This window comes from Coloeus monedula (assembly GCF_965178545.1).
Source record: "Coloeus monedula genome assembly, chromosome: 2".
In the NCBI taxonomy this organism is placed as follows: Eukaryota; Metazoa; Chordata; class Aves; order Passeriformes; family Corvidae; genus Coloeus; species Coloeus monedula.
Window position 1 is genome coordinate 63,476,150 of NC_138782.1, and position 22,884 is coordinate 63,499,033.

At 41.4% G+C, this 22,884-nt stretch overlaps 1 protein-coding gene across 1 annotated transcript; it reads left to right on the plus strand.

Annotated features, from left to right (window-relative positions):
* Positions 1–5,815: 5,815 nt before the first annotated feature.
* Positions 5,816–22,017, plus strand: SLC18B1 (solute carrier family 18 member B1). The gene is made up of 14 exons (XM_082300451.1): positions 5,816–5,913; positions 6,311–6,450; positions 7,507–7,602; positions 9,297–9,370; positions 10,136–10,283; positions 13,707–13,863; positions 14,244–14,380; positions 16,062–16,163; positions 17,076–17,167; positions 18,317–18,412; positions 18,986–19,060; positions 20,505–20,598; positions 20,697–20,743; positions 21,558–22,017. The coding sequence occupies exons 1-14, from the start codon at positions 5,877–5,879 to the stop codon at positions 21,631–21,633; spliced, it is 1,371 nt and encodes a 456-aa protein (XP_082156577.1). The 5' UTR covers positions 5,816–5,876; the 3' UTR covers positions 21,634–22,017.
* The last annotated feature ends 867 nt before the right edge of the window (positions 22,018–22,884 follow it).

The window sequence follows — 22,884 nt, forward strand, 5'->3', positions numbered from 1 at the left end:
GCATCCATTTGATTTGGGGGAGCAGCCTCCGGGGGGAAAACTAACTGCGACAGCTGGACAGGGGTCACCTGGGCTGCTTCCTTAGAGCAGGAAGTACACCTGGTGCTGCCAAAGCAGTCCGGCCTCGCCTGGCACTGTTCCTCTGTCGCTGATGGCCAAGAGATGGGGAGGAGCATGGGGAACGCACCTTAATTCCCTCCTCTGCCAGCGGGTCACAGCACTGAGCTGTAGCTCGGAAACCTCACAAGTGCGACTGCTCACCCCTGTTCCTGCCAGGGGCTCACACACACGGGTGATTCAGCTGATTGAGAGGTCATCACAGCCATCGCGTTGAAACGTGTTCCTTGTGTGGGTGCTGTCAGTCTGACAGGGGGCTCTGTCCATCCCAGCTGCCTCAGACTGGATGACTTGACTGTTGGGGACGCTACATGTCACCATCTTTGTAAAAAGTACATAGTGACAAAATATAAGAGAAATAGGTAACAAATATCAATAGCCATGGTTTGTGGCTAATGCAATCAAACACATTTGTCACCAGCATTGTCAGCCACCTTTTCCACAATATGTTCTTCTTAGATCTTCCTGGTGTTGCCAAGCAGCAGGATGTAGGCTAAATCCAGGTAGGGAAGAGACACTGTGCACAAAGCGACTCACCAGAGCTGGGCAGGGCAGGGGAGGACAGAGAGGGAAAGTGGAACCTGCTCAGCTGTCTCGGTGCCACCCCACTTGCCTGCAGCTCAGGCAGCACAGCCTTTCAGAGCCTGCCTGGGGGAAAGGCCTGGCTGGGGGCTGCAGGAATTCCAGGCTCCAGCTGAGACACAGCTTATGTCAACTCTGAGGCAGTCACATACATTTGCATTACAGAGATCTAGAAGGGGCAGAAGCCAACCTCTGAGAAAATCATGGAGAGAGAAGCACAGTACAGAGGCTCTCCTCTCCCTGCAAGCAGAGCTACCAAGGACAAAATGGGTAGGAACAACACTGCCCACTGCTAACGCGGGCAGCCTCTGAGGTGTGTTTGGCACCTCCAGCCCTGCCGTATCTTGCTTGAAACTCTGAACTGCAGCTCCTGTTGCAATACACCAGTGGGTTGCAACCACTGCAGTCCCAACACAGATACTCTAATTTAGCAGCTCCTCTGAGACATGTGGTCCTCACTTCTTCCCTCCTTCGTCCACAAGAAGTGCGAACATGTAATTTCTTTTATTCTGCTCAGACCCCAGAAAGCATGCAAGCACACACAAATTATACTGCCCACTTTTTTCCCCATCTCTTCAGGGGAGAATGTTTTTCCCTATATCCATCCATCATTTAATCTTCTTGTGCCCTTGAAAAGCCCCAAAGGCACCTTATCTATATAGAGTAGTTTTTGTACTGAATGGAACAATGTACCATTATCTCCTCTAAAGGTCTTGAAAGGATAAGAAGTCTGTATGCAGCCTAAGACACATCAGTATCTCCAGGAAGAGCTATACACATTCAGCCCAGGCGATGGAACTATGCATGTCTGAAAGCTTTGTGTTACAGCAAAAATGATAATAACAGTCAAAGTATAGTTTGTTCTAGCAGCAGAACATTCAAAAGCAGTTTTCCTTGCACAGTTGCAAGAAAACAAAGCTGTGCTGAGATAAAAGCTATGTATGTGTAGAGAGGAGGTTTTCACAGACACTGAACTCTGTGTGGAAATGTTGGTATAGCCTAGTAGGAGCATGTTATTTGTGTGTAATAACTAATGGAAGTGTGTGATCCTGTTGGAAGGTCTGCTTCACTGCACAGTGTGAGCTTAGCAATCATGTGGGTGTTTTGCATGCTGTTTGCACTACTCCACCTGCTCCATCTTTCTGCTCATATTCCTAGAAGGAGTAGCTAGTTTCTTAAGCTCTGCATTTTCCCTTGGAGTTATGTTCATTGAGCACCCTGCAGTTCAAATGCCAGCATACAGCCATGGGGAATGACATGTTTAAGCCAAGGATTGCAGTCCTGTGCTAAAAGTACTTCTAGTGCACTTGAGGTTGGGTGAGTGGTGTAACCAGAGTGCTAGAAAATGAGGAGCTGCCAGATGCAGGGCAAGAGCCTGCCTAGGTTCTAAAGGGCTGAGGTGGTGTCAGTGCAGACACTGACCTGCAGCTTCACTGAGCAGCTAGCCCCAGAAGAGGAACTTGGTCCTCTCACAATTTGGTTATATTATAAACAGCATAACATGCTACCTATAAACTTGGATTTGGGGAGAGGAAGACAAGCTACTGTCACATGGCATTCAAGAATTTTGATTCTCTCCAGCCTGCTGTTCTGAGTGATCCATTTGGACTCTTGCTGCATATATTTAAAAATCCCTTGATTATAGCTACTACCCTTTGTGCTTGCCATTCAGCTCCTTGACTCTCCCTGACTGTCTCCCTTTCCAGGCTGGCAGCCTTCCTCTTTTTTTCCACTCTGATCAAAATGGGAACTGAACTTGGGGACTTTTTCAGAAGAGCAGTACTGCAGTGAGGCTATAATAGTTCACTCTTGTCTCAGCCATCCTCTTCCTGCTCCTTTTCCCCATTATATATTTCTCTCCTTGTCTTTTGCTCTGGTAACCTTTACCTTTCCCTTTAGCTCACCCTGGCAACCACAACCCATATTTTCTTCAAAATGTCAGACTTCAAGGGTAGTTTAAGTGCCATATTGTAAATTGTGGAGACTCAGGAACTGAGTAATGAGCAGTACAGTGGCACAGTGGGGTGAGGCAGCCACATAGGCAGATGAAAGTATCAGGTATTGCAAACTCCCAAGAGAGGTCCATGACATTGCTAAACTGAACAATAAGTTCTGAATTTCAGTGCTGAACAATCCTTGCAAAAACGTACTTTCATCTGACATCTGTCTCTAGAAATACAAAACCACAGGCATGTGCAATAAGTAAATGTCATAGGAAGAATTATTTCATTTTCCTTGCAAAACAGAAATGATTTCTCAGTCTTCTGGAAAATCAAGCTGGAAGTCTTCTTGTTCTATATCCACAGTAGTGCTGCTCACCAGCCCAGAGGGGAGAGATATGTATTTCCAAGTGCCTCCAGGTGCAGAAAAAAGCAGCCACCCATGTGCAAGAGATGTCTGTGTCAAGTTTCAAGTGCTTGGAGGAATTATGGAAAGACCATTCTGGAGTCTCAGAGAGAGGACAAGCTATGGTATTTCAATACCAATTTGAAATTAAGTAAGGCCTTGATTCATGATAACTGAGCAAAACAGCTTGCTGGTTTCTGTTGCCTTCCACAGATTTTGCATTAGATGTTCAAAGGATGTGGTTATCATGTGGTCATGTTAGAGTAATTTTAAACTATTTCCCAATAACATTGTGCAGCTGCTGACAAAAAAATATTAATATGATGTAAATATGCACTAAGGATTTCTTGATTGCAATGCAAAAGTCTTTCTAAGATCTCTACAACTATACAGAGCAATAATAAGGAATATGTATTCCCACATGTGCTGAATATTTCATAATGTCCTGGATATCCAAGAAGGAAGCCACTCTTAAAGCAATTGTCCTTAATATGTTTTCACCTTGTGAACATAAGCCATGAATTTGACTCTATGTCTAGTAGTTATAGAGAACTAGTGCTCTAAGCCTTGAATTCTACATACAATTTGGGATCTGAAAAAAAAAATACATTTTATTAAAGTTGTTGCAGATGTGACATAAGCAAGAAAGGCTTGTATGCTTTTAAAAAATATATATTTTTGTTAGACTTGATAAACTGTTGTAATAGGCTGGTAACAGGTCCTGGTGCAAAGGTTAGCAAGTATTTTTGCTGTACTATTTTTGGCTGGGGTAGTGTTATTTGTCTTCACTGTAGCTGCTATGGGGCTGTGTTTTGAATTTGTGCTGAAAACAGTGTTGATAACACAGGGATGTTTTAGTTACTGCTGAGCAGAGCTTGCACAGAGCCTTTTCTGCTTCTCAGCCCACTGCAACAGTAAGGAGGCTGGGGATGCACAAGGAGCTGGAGGGGATTCAGCTGGGACAGCTGACCCCAACTGACCACAGGGATATCCCATACTGTATGGTGTCCTGCTCACCATATGTAGAGCTGGGGGAAGGAGAAGAAAGTGGGGGACATTTGGAGTGATGGCACTGTCTTCCCAAGTAATGGTTAAATGTGATGGAGCCCTGCATTCCTGGACATTGCTGAACACCTGCCTGCCCATGGGAACTGGTGAAGAAATTCCTTGTTTTGCTTTGCTTGCGTGCATAGCTCTTGCTTCACCAGTTAAACTGTCTTTATCTCAACACATAGGTTTTCTAACTTTTACTCTTCTTATTCTTTGTCCAATCCCACTGGGAGGGAGTGAATGAGAGGATGTGTGGGGCTGAGTTGCTGGCTGGTGTTAAACCACAATGGTAGGTTACTAAGGATATGTGAAGAATTAACAAGTGTGTTCTATCAACAAGTTTCTTTTGGCAATAATTAGCAGTGCATGAGCAAGGAAGTTCATAGCCGTGTTTCATTATTGGAGTCATGCATCACTGCTACCTCCCACACTTCAGCCTTCTGCGCACACTGACTTTGTAGAAATCTCACTCCATGGGCTTTGTTGGATTACTCACATGTAATTATTAATGAGAGGAGGATTGGGTTTTGAAAGTAGCTGGAAGCTGTAGAGTTAAGAGTCTAGGCTGGAAAGAGCAAGTAGTTGGGGTAAGAACTCTTTCATCTCCTGAACATAGTTCACTGCATCTCTAGCCACAAAAATGAATGCTTTAGTCTCTTGCCACAATTTTAATCTTTCTCTACAAGTTTCTCTTATTCACTCTATTTGTGTGTCATACTTTGCATATATGATGTTTTTGTTATTATCCTTTTGTGAACTCATGATGACTTGCAAGTGCTCTTCCTCTTTTTTTTTGGTTTTTGTTTTTTTTTTTTTGTGGAAGGGAGGAAAGGCTGCTCAAGAAGCAATATCTATGGAAAGGATTTACATTTATGTCTTTTTCTAGAGGCAGACAGGAAAAGATCACAGTAGTTCTTAGGGACTTTTCAATACCCATAATATATGCCACACAAAATATATTGCAAAATAGGCTTCAGCAAAGGAACATGTTGCATGTTTGTGGCTGCTAAATAGCTTTTAAGTTTCCTAATCTTGTGGTAAGAAAGTAGTTCTGCTTTTTTCCTGTCATGTAGAATGTGAGATTCTAAAGTTAGGTACATGGCAACATTTGTTCTGAAATGTCCTTTTTAAGCATCTTAATAGTGTAACTAGTGACTAGATAGAATACTGATAGCTTAGTTTAAATAGTGCTTTTAAGATGCAATTACTGCTTTTTCTCTTCAAGCAACAGGCGGTCTGTCTCTTACTATTATGTTTGAAAGTGATCCTCAGCTCGCACCTCGTCTCCTTGCTTACTTTCCCACCCTGTGGATAGGAACATGTGCCAAATACACTGATTATTACACCTCTTCCTCATCTCCAGCTTGAATTTACTCCTGGCCAGTTTACAGCTATTAATTCTTGTGACAACGCTGTCGTTAAGCCCTTGTGTCTCTGTTTCATGAGTCCCGCAACTTGCTGGAGGCTGTGTAATAACCGGCGATCCTGCTTAGTCTACCGATCTTAACAGTGTATCGTGAATACCCTGAGCCAGGTGTGGGTTCCCTGGGCAGCTGCGCAGCGCACCCCGGCAGCCGGCAGGTTGTCCTCGGACCGCCGCACGCCCGGCGCTCTCCCGGCCCGTGTGGGCAGCCCCGGCGGCAGCTCCAGGCCCGGGGCGCGGCGGCCGCTCCCGCAGGCCGGGCATGCTCAGTGCTGGAGGCCGGGCTGGCGCTGGGCCCGGTGCTCGCTGAGCCCGCGGCCGCTGCCACACGGGCGGCAGGAGGTGCCGCTGCGTTCCCATGGGCAGCCGGGCGGCTGGCGGCGAGCAGCCCCAAGGTGCGAGGCGGCAGCGCCTCGCGTTCCTCCGGCGGCGCGGCCCGGGGCGGGGGCAGCTGCTCCGCCGCGCGCTGCGGCCGGGCCGGGAGCGGGAACGGGAGCGCAGGGAATGCAGGGAGCTGTCCCGCTGAGGAGGAGCGCGCACGGCGCGGGGCCGGGCCGGCAGCGCGGCGGGGCAGCTCCGGCTGCAGCCCCAGCGCCTTCCGAGTGGGCTGAGGGGCGGCTGCCGGCACCCGCGCCACGGCCAGCTCTGCGCTCCTGCACGGGGCAAAAGGCAGCACGGCTTCGCTCAGTTCTCGGAGCCGGGGGATACAAGTTTTGTGGGGGTTTTAATTTTCCAACCCGATTTGTAAATAGTTCCCCTATAAATCAGCTTATTTTTATTTTGTGTTTTTAGATGATGGCGTGTCAGAAGCAGTTGGTGAGGAACCAAGACGGCTTACCAGAGACCAGCTTTTTACAATAGTTGCAGCAGCTTCTATAAACTTCAGTTCAATGATATGCTTCTCAATCCTGGGACCCTTTTTCCCTTCAGAGGTAAACCAACAACTTAGTCAGCTACTCTCTACATTACTTTTTTGCATGTTGAAGCTTTTAGAAATATCTTGAACTCCATGGGACATTTATGGCTGGCTGTAATTTCTGAGTTAAGACTTTTCAGTTGTGGGAATTCAGTGATAGTGTGATGCCGGTGTAGATAGAGTGCATAAAATGGTGGCCTGGGTCTTGTCCACGGACTAATCCTCCCTGTGACTGCAGAGGAGACAGCAAACTAATGAGATGAGATAGAAGTCAAAGTGGATTCTTGGTGAAGTGAAGTATTTTTTTTCTCTGCATTGCATAGTAGTTTTGTAGAGCTGAGATTAAACTCTGCCAATGTCCTGACTTGCATTCCTGTGCCCTAGCCACTCCATGACTTTTTATTCATAGCTACCTCTGTTAACTCATTCTGGGCCATCATTAACTGTACTAACTTCCTGACCTAGGAAGGGGACAAAAAGAATCTCTGTTTATGTTGAATGAATACAATGTTTAAATATAGGATGAAAAAGATGGTCCTGGTGCCTTTGTAGCAGAAGTCCATTTCTCTCATGACCAAACTGTTACAAGTATTTACAAAGATGTATTTTTTTGTCTAAATATTCCTATGTATTGCTTGTGCCCAAGTGAGTGTATTTGGCCAGACAAATAAGTAAAAAATTGTCTGGTGCTTGTTATGGGGCGGCATGATACAGTGGAGATAACAGATATGTCTGTTTACTGCCCTCTCACTGTGCAAGGGATCAAATATTTGTAGCTAGTGCCCTTGCACACCAATTGAAGGCAACTTTACGTAGTCTGGCCTCCTGATCAGCAAATAACATAATGTTTCCATTCACTGACAAATTAACGTTGCTTTTCCCTTGATTACGTATTAGAAGCACAACGTGTCTTTAAATTGTATTGTTACCTTATGAGCCCCTACTGCCTTTGAGAAAGGAAATTGTTTTCTGACTGCATTAATAGACAAAAAGATTCAAATGTGCAAGGCATGAATGTTACTCATCTCAAGAATTTGACTGTATCTTTACATGGTTGTGATCTTTCTTGCAGGCAGAAAAAAAAGGTGCCAGTAACACCATTGTTGGCCTGATTTTTGGATGTTTTGCTTTGTTCAATTTCTTGACTTCTTTAATATTGGGAAACTATGTAAGTATAATTGAAGCTGTAACTTTGTTCTGTGATGACACAGGTTGGTACATGAAGACAGTTCTGCAAGGCTGAGCAAAGAGATGTCTCTTCACTAGCGCTCCTGCAAGTTTGTGTCTGCAGTAACTGGAGTCTGGCCAGTCAGTCTGAATGTGATCTAAGTCTTGTCAGTACTTTTCTGTTGTTCCTGAGGGTAGCATAGGGCGATGGACATGTAACTATTTTGTTTCTCTGGTTAACTCTTCTGTTTGCTTTAGCATAATCTGCTGATCAATTCTGCTTTCTATGACCTCCTTTCTCCTACCCCCCATTTTATTTGTTGCACTTACTTATATATTCTCTTTGCCTTTGGCGACATTCTTAAGGTGTTTTGGTTTTGTTTTGTTTTTTCTTTGGTTAGCTGCACCTCTTCTTCTTTCCTGGTATGTTGTCTCTTTTTTTTAGCGTTTCCTCCTGTTATGACTCTCTGCTGCTTAACTCAGTTTCCTGAACTTCAACTTCATTCTATAGTAATGTGAGATAAATGTCTCCAGTTCTTGTAATTTGAGTTTTCCCACAGATTCAGGTTTTTTTCTCATGTTGGAGAAATCACAAATAAACTATAGAAATGTTTGTTTGTTTGTGTGCTGGGGCACTGCTGTCTATGTCTTATTTGCTAGAGCTGCTCAGGATCATTCCCTAAGCTGGGACTGTTGCAGAGTCAGAATTGTCTCTGTCTTTGGCTTAGCAGCCTCTTTGCTGACCCTGTGGTGAGTGCTTTTCTCTGGTGCTGAGGTGGCTCATAAAGTGTCACACAAGTGCCATTACTAAATCCAAGTCTTCATGCCTGTAATGGTATTCAGCTATGGCACAAGCCTCACCAGGTACTTTACAGGGGAGAGAGTGAGTGTGCCATCCTCACTGCAGACAGCTGAGGTGAGCATCAATAGATATGAGCAATGCAGCAATCAGAGATCCTGAGGGTTTCAATGAAACTCAGCAAAATAGGGGCTTTAGTAATAATGGCTGAAAGGCAGGGACTTTGTCCAGGCCTGAACACAAAAGGAGCCTGAAATACCTACTGTCCTTAGGGGAAGTTGCATCATGGAATTAGAAGCTCAGTTGTACATTGTTGCAGGATTGAGTTTGCTTTACAGTATGCCTCACATTGTCCTTTGCTCTGGTGATAGAGTCTGAAATGAAGAAAGATGGGGTCTTCCCTGGCAATGAATGGAGAGGCCTGAAACTGCCATGCTTCCCATGCCAAAGCTTTGTGCTGCTAAGGGTTGTGATAAATTTGCTTAAAAATCGGCTTGCATTGACTCTGGCTAGCTGGGTGCATGACAGGTATTGCTGGCCTTGCCTCAGTGGTGGTGCTGGAGGGGAGCTTTGGAAACAAGCTTTCTGCTTGTTTATAGTGATGAATGCTTCTGTAACCTGCTGCTCCGCAAAAGCTGCAGCATGCTGCTGTGAAATAGTTAACTGCAGCACTGTCTTACCTTTCTAAAACTGGGTTAAGTCACTTAACTGTTCAGAGTATTTTTAGGTTCAGTATTGAATGGAGGCACACCAGCAGGAGCAGTGTTTCCAGATCTTTTAGCTACAGGTGCTATAAAGTTCCCATAATTTTGGGATTTCTTAACAGTAACGTATGTTGAAAATTTTTGATCTTTCCTTGGAATACTAACATGTAAAAATGGTATTTAATTTTTCAGCTTTCACAAATTGGAGCAAAATTCCTATTTGTGGCAGGGATGTTTGTTTCAGGATGTGTGACCGTTCTGTTTGGGTAAGTAATTTGTGTTGCTTGGTGTTGTTGCATTTGTCTTCTGATCATTTTAATCCGCACGAAAAGATGGACACAAAACAAGTGTAGAAACCCTTGGGCATCTTTTGTGTGTTGGTTAGGTCATCTAACTTCTTGCATCTTTAATTTTTATTTACCCCTTGTAAAGCATAATGAACACTTCTCCCTTTCACTAGGTTTCAGAGTCTGTTTACTACTTTGAAAGCAGAGGAGGTAGGTTCTGTGTATTTAAATAACTACTACAGTTCATGGACAGTGAATTGCCTGTCAAAGTGCAGCAATAAGAGAACTATTTCTGCATAATGTTTTAATTATTCTTTTCTTAAAACTATTTTGCTTAAATGGGAAGCTTTGCCTGGCAGGTGAAGAGGCTAAGTCACTCAATTTAGCAAAATAAAGGCTTTATTAACAATGAAGGAATCTCTTATTAGTTAGTTCTAACACACTGCATCAGACTCCTTGCACAGGTGCTTGGAAAAGCTGTGAAATACAACAAAGGTGGCATTGGAGTTTTTCATGCTCTTTTCACTGCCAAACAAAGGGGAAAAGGAGAATGCTGCCAGAATAATTTGGTAGAGTTTTAGTGATTTCACTGATGTGGTTCAAAGATAAGTGGTAATAGAAAGCATTGAGTGTCTTGTAACTGTGTCCTTTAATGAGTAAGAAATGATGCTCTAGGTCCTTTAGTAGATGGCTTCTTCCATCCTGACAGAAGTCCAATTTACTGTTGGGATTTTTCTTTTCCAGAATGCTGGACAAGGTGCCAAGTGGACCAATGTTCATAGGTTTCTGCTTTTTAGTAAGAGCAATGGATGCAATAGGCTTTGCAGCAGCAATTACAGCATCGTTCTCAATTCTTGCGAAGGCATTTCCCACTAATATAGCTACTGTCCTGGTAAGTCCAAAAAGCAGTGTTAGAGCTGAGTACCAGCAATATGACAAATTGCCAGTGGGCAGCCTAAAAGCAGGAGGAGAAAATCTGTTGTCTCATATGCAGGCTTATTTGAAACCATCACGTCATGTTTTGTTTGTAATCTAGAATCACAACCCTAGAACGAGTTTAGACCTTAGCACAACTCTGGTTAAATATTAATTAAGCAGTATATGTTGGTTGCTTGTGCTTTGAAGACAGCTGACTATTAGTGGCAGTAGTTATCTCTTCAGTGAAAATCAAACAAAATACTAATAAAGTACTAGTACAGGTTTTAGTGACTACTGCTACCTGGATAGTAAGGATCCATGTGAATTGATTTTAAAAAATAATAAATTGATTCAAATAGTGTTGATTTAAATGACTGAAAGCTGCAAAACTGGAAACTATTTTGGCTTAATTTTTCTAATCTGCTGATTATAGTTATGTATGAGAAGATGAGAGCTAGAACTTCTTGAAATCTGGAGGGCAGTATTTCTGATCATCAACAATTCATTTCAACCAGAGATATTACCCTTACTTAACTGGAGTTTTATGGTGTTAGGAAGAAAAGTTTTGTGTTTAATAAAATGCTGCTTTGTCTTTCTGTTTTTCAATAAATTCTGTTTTCAGTCCAAATATAAACTTGCAGAAATAACTGGGTTAAATTTTAATGAGTGAACAAATGTTGAGAACTTACTTGGGAACATTAAATAAAATTTGAAGACTTGCTGCCTTTATTAATATTGTTGTTAAGCTGTTTAATTGCTTCTATAAATTAGCATCTGTAAGAATATGTCCTTCTAACTAGAAAAAACCTACTAAATTGTATCAGCAATGATTAGCTGGCATTTTAATTGGAGAGCAGCTTTTATATTGTAATCATGTTTTGGATTTATTCAGTCAGTAAGGTTAAGATTTCCTATTTGCAAATTTTAAAATGTAATTTAAATAGGTAAGTAAAGTAGACTTAAAGGGACTTAGCTACACATTTTTATAATCAGAATTAAAAAGAAAAGAAATTCTGGTATGGCAGCACAGTAACCATGATGCATGGCTGAAAATGGTATGTGGTGGTGAAGGTCATCTCAAGACTACAGTCAGAAATGCTTCACGGCTGTGGCTTGGAAGCTGCCTTTGTTTAAAATCTAGAAAGGGTGCTGTAAAAAGACAGATGACTTCTAAATGTTTGTCTTTTTACCATATTGTGCACTCTAATATATTGTTCTGCATGAGAATAAAACCTCTTCAGATTTATTAATGTGGATTTAGTGTCCTTAAATGGACATGATGGACAGTTCTTATTACTGTGAGTTCTGAGGCAGGAGGCAAAAGAAAGAGCTGATTGTTTGAGCAAGGTGCATCCTAGGGTAAAATTGGAAAGCCTGAAGGAGTGGATGAGGCATTTTTAGCTTTGTTCTCCATTGTCTTTCTTGATAGTGCTAGATGCTGAAAAGCACTTTTCCTCTCTTTACCATTTTGTACCAGTTTTCAGCCTTCCTTTTACTTGTTGAGTACCCCAGAGAATGTATGGGGAAGTTATCAAATGCAGGCACATCAGCCTTGTTGTAGTGGGAAGTTGAACATCTGTCAATATGATCCCTCTGTGGGAGGCACTATGGATTTCAGAACATAAGCAACCTCACTTCTCTTACAGTATCAGGTTTATCTTGTCCTCTGATCCATACTACTGCAATGCCTCAGCTTCCCCCCCATGCCCTCCCCACTTCATTAACTTAGAAGGGCTAAATGATGTACAGCCCCAAATCATGTAAGTTATTTGAACCAAAGTCTCTCTCACAAATGAAATATTTTTTGTGGTTGGTGAGCAACAAAAGTGAAAGCATTATGTGGATGCAGTGATGTTAATGGCAATTCCACATAATCAGAGTTTATCAGAATGTCTCAAATCTATCTGAAAATTTTGAAACTTACTAGTCATATGTCGTTACTAGTTATTTTCTTTGCTAGGGAAGAAAAAGGTTGCAATTCTAGACTGACCAGGGATAAAGAACTTGGCTATTGCTGATTCTGCCTGTTTTCAGGACATTTGACCACTCTGACTTGTATCAGTAACACTAAAGATGAGGATGAGTCCCTATAGTATCTTTCTGGGTACCAGAAGTATTGCTTCCAGAGAGCCGGGGGGTGGACAACCTGGAGTGCTGTGACCTTCCTAAGAGAGAGCATCCTGCAAGGAACAACTCTTTCAGGGGCAGTGGCAGGCCTCCCTGGGCAGTAGGTGATTTCAGCAGGTGTAGTGATTTCTCTGCTATAAGTGATACCAGCTCTTGTGATTCAGCTCTTTGTGAAATCACCCAAGGCGAACTCGGGGACAGAGAGACAGGAGCCTCATATGGCAATTACACAGAGGTGGGTTTTACCGTCCAGCAGCCCCGGTGAAGGGAAGGCCAGGGACAAGGCTCCCTCTTGAGGGGCAGAAACAGGGGGCTTTTTGTGGGAAAGGCAGGGGGTGGGGTAGAAAGCAACTAGCCAACTGGGTACAGGCTATTACCTTATAGAAACAGGGCATGCTGGGGGTGGTTCACTTTCTCACCATGACCCGAGGAAGGTTGCTTATCTCTGGGGAAAGTCGTCTTGCCCTCAGGCTTCTCTCCTCCAAGGGAGTGCAGAGGGCTCTTGTGCCAAGGGCTCATAGCCCTCCACACAGAAGCTATCAAAACTTTATCTGTAAGCAGTTATTACTGCCAGCTCTCATTGGTGGTGTAAGCATTGATTAATTGAGTGTTGAGGCAGATATTGACAGTGGTGACTACGATGTTGTAGCACAAGATGTAACTGTATTACTGTCCTTTTACAAATTAGTATCTTATAAAAGATACCAGATTATTAAGTTATAACCAAAACAATCTGAGTTATCCCCACTGCAATTTCATTATTTTTTCCTACCCCTAGGGAGTGAATCCAAACAGTTGGTTATGAAGAGAAAGCTTTAACTTGGCACATGTACTTCATCCCATGAGATAATGACCCATCTGAGTAGGTTTGTTTAGATCCTTTCCCTCAGGCTGGCGTGTAATGGCAGGTGAGGGAGGTGATCCCTTCAGCCTGAGTTGTCCTGTGGATGCTTTCTGCCACTGGAGCATTTGCCTTGCCTCAAGACTGGGATCTGTTAGGTGACAGCAGAGAGGTGAATGCTGCAGTACAGGTGGTTCCCTGTAGCAAAGCAAGAGAAGTCATGGCTGTCAAACAGATAACTGTGGAATTCCTTTTGCTATCCCAGCTTGAGAAGGTCACTATTAGCTCTTGTCCAAGCGATGTCCTAGTCTTGCTTTTCACTACCCTGGCTATGTTGTGCTGCTCCTTAGACACGAGGTTTGCTTGTTATTGTTGCATTGTATTTTCTTAACACACTGACTTCCTTTCTGCTTGTTTTTTATCCTTTAGGGCAGCCTTGAAATTTTTACAGGGCTCGGACTGGTGCTGGGCCCACCTTTGGGTGGCTTCTTGTATCAATCATTTGGTTATGAGGTCCCTTTCATTACACTGGGATGCATAGTGTTGGCTTTGGTGCCTGTGAATATATGCATATTGCCAAAATATGGTAAGCTTCCTTCTACCTGCCTCCCTCATTCACCTTAACTTCTCATGTATTTAAGTGTCTTTTAAAAAGTGTCAGCTTCTGGAGTCTGATCCAAGTCACTTTTTTCACATAATTGGAGTAGTACATCCTTTAGTTCTTTTCAAGGTGGGAATTTGTTGTGTTGTAATCTAAATTGTATACTTCTTCACCTATCAAATTTTGGTTTTTATTATAAAAATAGTATAGCATATAATAATCTACTATTGACTTTCATCTGTTGTGTAACTGGAGTTACAAACTAACAAAAGGGAAATGCTGTTTCTTTTCTAAAGCAAGAAGATCAATCATGAGCTTATGCTGCTGAAAATAATGCAGTTTCCCCCCCTTTTGTATTGAAACAGATTCGTCTCCTAGGAAGGAGTCATTTTGGAAGCTTATTCTTCTGCCAAAAGTTTTAATACTCTGTCTCAGTATATTTTCTCTAAGTGCATGCTTAGGTTTTTTGGATCCCACAATGTCTCTATTTATCCTAAAGAAGGTAAGTCCTGCTAACATGCGGTGAAGACTTAATAAATAGGAAGTAACTGGTTTTAAATGTAAATATCCTAAACAAAATTGACCTTTATCCAGTTAACACTGCTTTAGTTAACTGTTAGTTGTATGAATTCCAAATAACTTGATTTCCACAGTACTGACAAGTCAATATCCATTGCACCATCTCTTCCTGCTGGGTCTCAATAACTTTGAGAATGAAGAAATGTAAGCCTTTAAAACTGGACTTTCTCCTCTTAAATGTCTTTCAGCTGCAAAGTACTGTCTCTGAATAGGGCACAGAAACAGCTTTTGTAAACAAGAGACCTTTTTCTTCCTTCCTGAAATCAAATTTTTGAAAGCTGCCACAGTCACTGACAGTGTTACATCTCTTGATGTGAACCCATGCTTTCCACAAAGTGATGTCACAGCTCTGCATTCTCTTACAGCTTTGCTAAAATTAAAGTAATTGCAACTGTGTAACCTGTCAGCTGACTTCTTCACTCACTCCTAAAACAGGCAAATGCCATTTTATTTCTTTTTAAATTTATTTTAATGCTTATTTATTTATTTTCCCAGTAGTGTTTAAGATAATGGATTTGAAGTAAGCAGTTTAAGATTCTGTTCCTGTGTAAAATTAAGCAATGGTCTTTGAGGGCTTTATTTATTAATTGTTTTTCCAAGGCACAGTGTTTCACAGATGGCTGTACTACTTTTTGTCTGTCTAGTCTGTCCTTACAGCATTTGTCCAAGGTGGAGGGGACTTGATGATAACCTCTTTCATCAGTGGAGATGTGAATGTATATCTTTGATCTCCCAGGAGGGATCTGAAATTATCCCACTGTAGAATCGGTGTGCTTCTATGGCTCTTCTGCTTTTCCTCTGCCCTGTGCTAGCAGATACTTGCTGTGAAAGGGCTGTAGCCCTCTTGGCAGGCATTCTAACCACTAAATTAGAGTTATTATCATGTACTTGCTTATGGAAAGGAAATAGTGAATATTTATGTAGTCTATGCCACATGAAACATCTTGGAATACCTTCTAACTCTTAGTTAAGGCACTCATTTGAGAAACTAATATGTTTTTGATTCATTTCACATTCTGTTTCAATACAGAAATGTGTGTCTGCATTAGGAAAATATGGGCCTCAGGGTGTTTTCAAAAAACCTCTTACTCATTATCATAAAAATTGCCCCTTGGTTGAAAAGTTGGAGTTGATTTTTATAGCACTATTTACTTTTAAGATGTGCTGATTAACAATGGATGAATACAGTACTTTGGCTTTTCTAATGCAAATATAACTAAAGATTGGAGAGGTAGAGTCTAAATCCATCTAAATTTCAGTGTCTGAAGTGTCTGTTTCAAGTGTGTCGGATTGTAATGTTAAAATCCAGCATGCAGGTGTCGGGGACATAGCATAGTGCTTCCTCCTGACATTATTTAGGCTTTATATGAGTACAGTTGTGTCAGGTGTTTCCACCACTTCATGCTTAAAAGTGTTGCTGAAAGCAGTGAAACTGAAGCTCTCTGGATGATTACAAATACTTGAAAAAACTCTGTATGGTATCAGTAAAATGCTTAAAATCACGCATTTCAGTATTTTGACTTAATTTATAATTCTTGAATTGTCCTTCAATGAATGTAGCATATCTGGTTTGTCTTGGCTTTTGTTTGTCTGCCTTTCCATAGTTCAAACTCCCAGCTGGTTATGTGGGCTTGGTGTTCCTTGGTTTGGCACTCTCTTACTCCCTGTCTTCTCCCCTCCTTGGACTCGTAAGCGACAAACTGCCGGTGAGTCCTACCCTGCTGTGTGTGCAGGGTTACTAAAGCACTCTCTGCATTTGCTTAAAGGTGGAGAGCATCTCATACTGAAACCCTGGATGTAGGCCTGGTCTTGTTAAGGGATCTGCCTTTCAAGACCTTGCACATGCACCCATTACTGCCACATGGAAGGTGTCTTTTGCAAGGTCCAGGATAATTTAAGAGTGTCCAAGTCAGTAAAGGACATCAGACAAGCAGCTGAAGTGTGCTGAGCTTTTCTAGTGGACTAAGCACAATCTTTTTCCAGGCAATATGGAATAAAGAGTGGGAATATATGTCCCAGTTATCCATGCTTTTAACCACATCTAATTCTATTAGCTTTCGAGAAGAGGAATAAAGATGTTCTGGTTAGCTGTGTTGACTTTATCTCTTGAAAAGCACAATACCCAGATCAGATCAGCGCACTGGCCGCCTATCCTTTAGCCTGGTCTTTTAGCTCTTCACAGCACCATAGAAAGAGCCTTTGACAGTGGGACACCTAAAACTGCCTGTTTGATAGCCAGTGCTAATTGATCAAGAAAACCTACACTTTGAATGCTGTGCCTGAAGGACAGTGACAGTTTTCCGACACCTTTTTTCCTGACACAAACTAGTAATGCCCTTTGTACATAAGAATTACATAGAGTCATAGAATGGCATGGGTTGGAGGGAACTTAAAGATCATCATGAAATGCTACATGGTATTTCTTGTATTAAAGAAGAGTAAGACCTAAAATACTTTGCTAACTGAGAAGGACCATTGGTCAGTATCCTGAAATCCCTGTATTAAGCAGCTGCTGCCAGTGATGGCATCTGGGGTGAGGAAACATGAATTTATTGTTTCTTGATGTACATGACAAATTCCCAATTTTAAATTGCATAGCTTTTCCTTTTCTTACACAGTACATCAGGAAGTGGCTGCTGATATCTGGAGACTTAATGACAGCAGCGTGCTTTTTCATGCTAGGACCTGCTCCTGTACTGCACATTGAAAGGTACTGCCTCTTCCTGAGCCTGTCCCCTTATATGATGTTTTCAGCCATGGTCATGTATGTCCACAAGTCTGTAATTAGCAGCTCTGACCATGAAAGAGATTTGGTTTTTAACTTCTACCTTTGACCATGAAACATGGTGGTTTTTTGATGTCTAGCATGAGACTGGGAATGTAAAACAGTGAAAGCATCTGAAAATGGAGATTTTACAGCTTCATAAAATAGATCCTATTATTTTGCTTTCTACTGTTACTGTGTTCATGTTAATGTGTATGGTAGGAAGAATGTTGCTTTTTATTTTCCTTCCTTTCCAGTTTTGTGGCGTTTCCAGTTCAGCAAAACAAAGTTCTCATTTTGTCTTAATTTCCAAATTTTTCTATTTCATCAGTGTTTTTAAACTATGAGGTTTATTTGCATGGCAGTGCAGCAGTACTGATTTTGCTTCTCTCAGTATATAGCCTGTTGAGAAAAGTGACAGATTATAGCTTTGTTTTCACTAGCAAAGTAAAGACAATGTCTCTTGCACCTGAATGCTGTAATGCCATATTTCTCAAGTTAATTCACAGCAAAACACACTGCTACATTTACAAAACAACTGTACAGTTCTTTTGTCCTTGGTTAGACACTGCTGAAGATGATAATAGGCTTGTTAATGCATGCAACTCCTCCTAGGCTGCTAATTTTTAAAGATCATAGATTTGAAACTGGTGCAGTGACACATTTGAGCTGGGGAGAAAAAGAAATCAGTCAAGTTTTCAAGGTTCTTTAGCTAAGTCTATTTGGTTGTAATATGTTAGGCTACAAAATTTTAACTTCAAAATCCTTCACTTCTGCAACAAACCAAGTCTGGTGCTTGCACATAGTCATTGCTGAGTTAACCTCATCTGTCTACCTCTTCCCTATATGCACCTCATAAAATGAACTGCATTTGCTAAGAAAAATTATAATTTGAGCACAGGTTTTTCATAGTCCTTTACAAAGTCTTTTTTTTTAAAGCATAGAACTGGATTTTTCAAGTCTTAGTACTGGCTTCAAGACGCATAGTTTGCTGATCAGTCTGAGAGAGCTAATATAGCAGCTTTCAGTCAAAATGGAGTCCTTGCTTGGAAAGAGTCTTCAGCAGCTAACTTCTTGTAAATGCCTCTCTTTCAGTCAGCTGTGGATGTTTGTGCTAGTGTTGGTTTTGATTGGCTTTTCCCTTGGCATGAGTGCTATGCCCTTGTTTCCAGAGATCCTGCAATGTGCGTAGTAAGTAACTTAGTCCAAACCTTCTTTCATGTTACTGACACTAGGAACTTGCAACTGTTTTTCAGGGGTGAATATGAAGCATGGCTTTTTTACCCCTTTTTGAGGCAAAGGCAGATAGTAACACTTAAATGCTTCCACTACTCTATTGTCTTCGTTTTTTCTGACTGAGCACCCCAGTCATTATCCTCCCAATATAACTTTGTAAATGTGTACCTCAGTAATGATCTAGAAGGATCTTGATTTACTCCTATTATTATGTTCCTTTTGGAACAAGGTCTTTGCTTCTAAAAAGCCACTGTCACAGTTTCACGCTTGCCATGTAAGACATGAGGAATTAGTGCGATGGTGTGATCTTACTTGGGAGAAATCAGAGATGAGGAGTAGCACTGCAATCGTCCGGAGAGGCAGCAAAGAAGAATGTACTGGGTAGACAGACATTCTACTGGACACTTTTGCTTGTTAACTATTTATGTGGTGTGCAAATTAAAAGGAGGGGAAAAAGTCTATAGGGAAAGGCTACAGACTGAGACACAGTATGTATTGTACAACTCTAACTGGTCTGTCTTTCTGCAGTGAGAATGGATTTGAAGAAGGTCTGAGTCTGCTGGGATTGGTTTCTGGGCTCTTCAATGCCATGTGGTCCCTTGGGTAGGTGTACCCCTTTTTCTAAGCTGTGAGAGTTCAGCTGTTCCACATTCTTGCCACATGGAAACCTGGCTGCACTACAACTAGAACCCTTGCATTGCAGTCACAGTGTTGACCTTGTTTCAAAAGTTTCTTGCTTGACAGGTGCCTGATAGACATGTTAAAACAAAGCTTTTTACCCAACAAAAGGTAAAACTTTTGTTTTGACAATGCTCTGAACTTGTCTTCCTTGAAACATACTGTTCTGCATATCAAAAAATTGTATTGATTAAGTGGATGTTTGCTTGCACTTCTGTGTGGTCACTTTTCTTGTCACTAAAGATATCTAATGGTCAGTACAGAAAGATGTGGACCTTATTTTTTTACAAAGCTAAGTCCACCCCCATGGAGTGAGCTAGGTGTCTACTCCTGACTAATTCTATTTTCCTTTTTCCATTTTCCACATTTCCTCATGTTGTTTGGGATACCTTAGGGTAGAATCTTCTTTTTCAGCCACAGCAACTATGTAAGGTCTACGTTTGCACAGTTTAGCAGAGTGTGTCTGTGTTTATTAATCTGGGTCATTGTCACAAAAACAAGTGAAAGGTGCTATTGGCTCAGTGACCCTTCAGAGTTGTCGCTCAGTGGGAAGTGACAGAGTGCCCCTATTGGCAGCCACTTACAGGATATTTTTATCTGTCCTTGTAGTCCTCTGTGGCTGCAGGTATGTTTCAGTGGCACAAATTTGCACCATTTTTTTTCCAAGCTCCAGCTGTCTAGCAGTCCTGTTTATTTCAGTACAGACATAGGTATTATAAAGGTACCAAACCCCAGGTTTATGCTGCTATCAAGCCTGGTTTTATAATGTAACTTGCTTCCAGGAAGTCTCTCTAGTTTTACACAGTTTTGTGCCTTTCTGTCATGAGAGACCATATCATGTAAGACTTTTCATTAGGAGACAACATAACCTTTATAATCTGCATTTTTTAGACGGGCATAAAGGTGCAGAGCAGTTACAGACAGCTCAACCTTGCAGTGACTGTGTCTGTCACAATGTGCCTCCCCACCTGCTTATATTCATCAGTCCTTTGTCTTGAAGTTTGGAAACTTTGTGTTCAGAGGGATGCGACTTTGAATTTCTCTTATGATAGAATTGATCAATGTAGATGTTTTCTTAGAGCATGGTCCTTAATGGGGTCTCTCTACTGAAGAAGACTGCATTCAGCTGTCTGATGTGGATCCTGTTTCCAGATGAGAAGATAACTAGATTTACTGGGACCTTGGCAAACAAAAAATTCGTACTTACTGTGAATTTTAGGAAAGTTAGGTCTCTGGAAGAAAATCTCTTTGTTGTCAAAGATAAGAGTCTATGAAGGAAGGCCACAAAACCCAATAAAACAGTTCTCTAAGAATATGATACATACCCTTTTTGTTTGGGATGCCAATACCTGATTTTGATTTGATGCAGGGCATTTGTAGGTCCAATTCTGGGAGGATTTCTAAATGAAGAGCTGGGTTTTGAATGGGCCGCAGCCATCCAAGGAGGATGGCCACTGTTAAGTGTAAGTAATTACACTTTTTTTTTATATCTAGTGCAGTTATGAGCTACTGCATAAGGTTGTTATAATTACTACAATTGTAACTGGCTGTTTCTTCAAAGGGTCTTGCAACTGGAATATTTTACATCATTGAGGCAATAAGAAAAAGGTATGCTGAGATATTTATTCTTTATTTTGCTTGCAGTCATATAAAGCAAACCTTTGAAATCTGTGCTTGCATTTTTTCCTCACTACCAACCTAATAATGAATAAGATAAGCAATAAAAATATTGCTTAAATAATTTGTCTGTATGGTTTCCTAAATCCCTACTGACCTAAACAGACAACTAAACCAGGCAATGCCTATTCCATACCAGCAGCAGGGCCATGGCATGAATGTGTAAACCGAACTGATGGTTCCTCCAGGAGGGTGTTTGTGAGCTGGAATTGGTTGGATGGTCACATACAGAGAGCAGTGGTCAATGGTTCAATGTCCAGATGCAGACCAGTGATGAGTGGTGTCCCTCAGAGGTCTGCCTTGGGACCAGTACTATTTAGTATCCTCACCAACAACTGAAAGAAGGTAGATTCAGACTAGATATGAAGAAATATTTTTTTTACTATGAGGGTAGTAAAGCACTGGTCCAGGTTGCCTAGAGAGGTAGTGGAAGCCTCATCCCTGGAAACATTCATACCCAGATTGTACATGGCTCTGAGCAACTTGGTCTAGTTTAAGATGTTCCTACCCATGGCAGGTAGCTGGACTAGCTGACCTTTAAAGGTCCCTTTCATTCTGAACCATTGTATGATCATGGGAATGAACAGTACATGGTTCTGTGCACTAGCAGGGAACCAAATCCAGTGATCCATGTAGCTCTTTGCATGTAATGTACTATTTTGCTTATAATGTAGGTATCACATAGAAGTATCTATGGAATATAAAATTTGTGTTATCTCTCCTGTTCTTTTTCTTATGCAAACAGTTCCAGTTCCAGCCTGCAAAATGCTCCTGATTTTGATAATGAAGAAAGGACTCGTCTAATGGGCAATGAAACATAGCCAGATGTACTTCGAATTCTCTGTTTGCTATTGTAGTTTAACCTGGTATTGAGGTGACTGGACTTAACAGTGCTTCATTATTCTGGAGCTGGGACATGATCCCTTAGTGAACAACCAGTTGTGGTTTAATTGTAGAGGCATTACTGTTTTGAAACACTAAACAATGACTGCCTTTCTTTTGGAAGTTCTCCTAAGTGATGAGTAACCCTCAGCTGTCAGCCTGTTTAATTGTGTTCCATGTACAGTGCACCACTGTATGTGAAAAGATGTGGTTTTAAATGTCTGGTTTCTATACTTGTGTGTGCTGTGCATTATTCTTCGGTAAAGGTACTATTTTGCTGCCATGATTTTCTGTACTTTTTTAAAGGAAGTTCATTATCTTGTAAAAACAGAATTCGAAATTATAAAGGACTAATATTGTTTTCAATAAATATAAACAAATTTTCAAATCAAGTTTCAAATATAAAAACAATATTGTTTTCAATAAAGCAACTTTTTCCTAAGTTTTGTTAATTTTCTTAGAAAACAAGAGTCTAAAATACTTCTTGTCTACCAGCATTTATGTTATCTTGAGAATGCCTGAAAATGAGAGGCAAAAGTAATGAGGAGAAAAGTTGCCATGTCTACACAGAAAAAACTGATCTTCAGCTCTGGAGGAGACTTGGCACCTTGTGTATACATTGGTATACATACACACACAGATGAGTGTTCGTATTGTATATGAAGACTCAGCTTGGTGGTTGTGAGATTTATTTTGTTAATAAATGCTAGTTGGAATGTGTTGTACTAATTGCTTCTGCAACAGTAAATCTGTCGAGAGTCTAAGGCTACTATGGGGAAAAAAAATCTCACTTCTTCCAGATGGTCAGCTAAAGATCCTCAAGGGGAACTGAGACAGGGACACTCCTGACAAACTCACACTAGACTTCTTGGTCTAGACAACCTTGGTTGTGGCAAAAGTCTTTTAATTTGTCCTTGAGCCCCTAACTGGTTTCTGGAAGGGGTTCTCTGTGGTGCCCTTTTTCCCACAAATAAGAAAAGTGGTCTGTCTAGAAATTTCCAGTCAGTTTCTTTTGTGAATAGTTCCTGGATTTTACATCAGAAATACTTCTTTCTCTGGCAGAGCTCTTTTGGACTAGCAAGAACAACTGCTCTGGTAGCCAACTGAGCTGTGAAACTTCAGGGTGCCAAAGGGCAGGCTTCCCCATGGGACATCTTGTTAATGCTTCCTTCCTTTTTGTATCAGGTGTT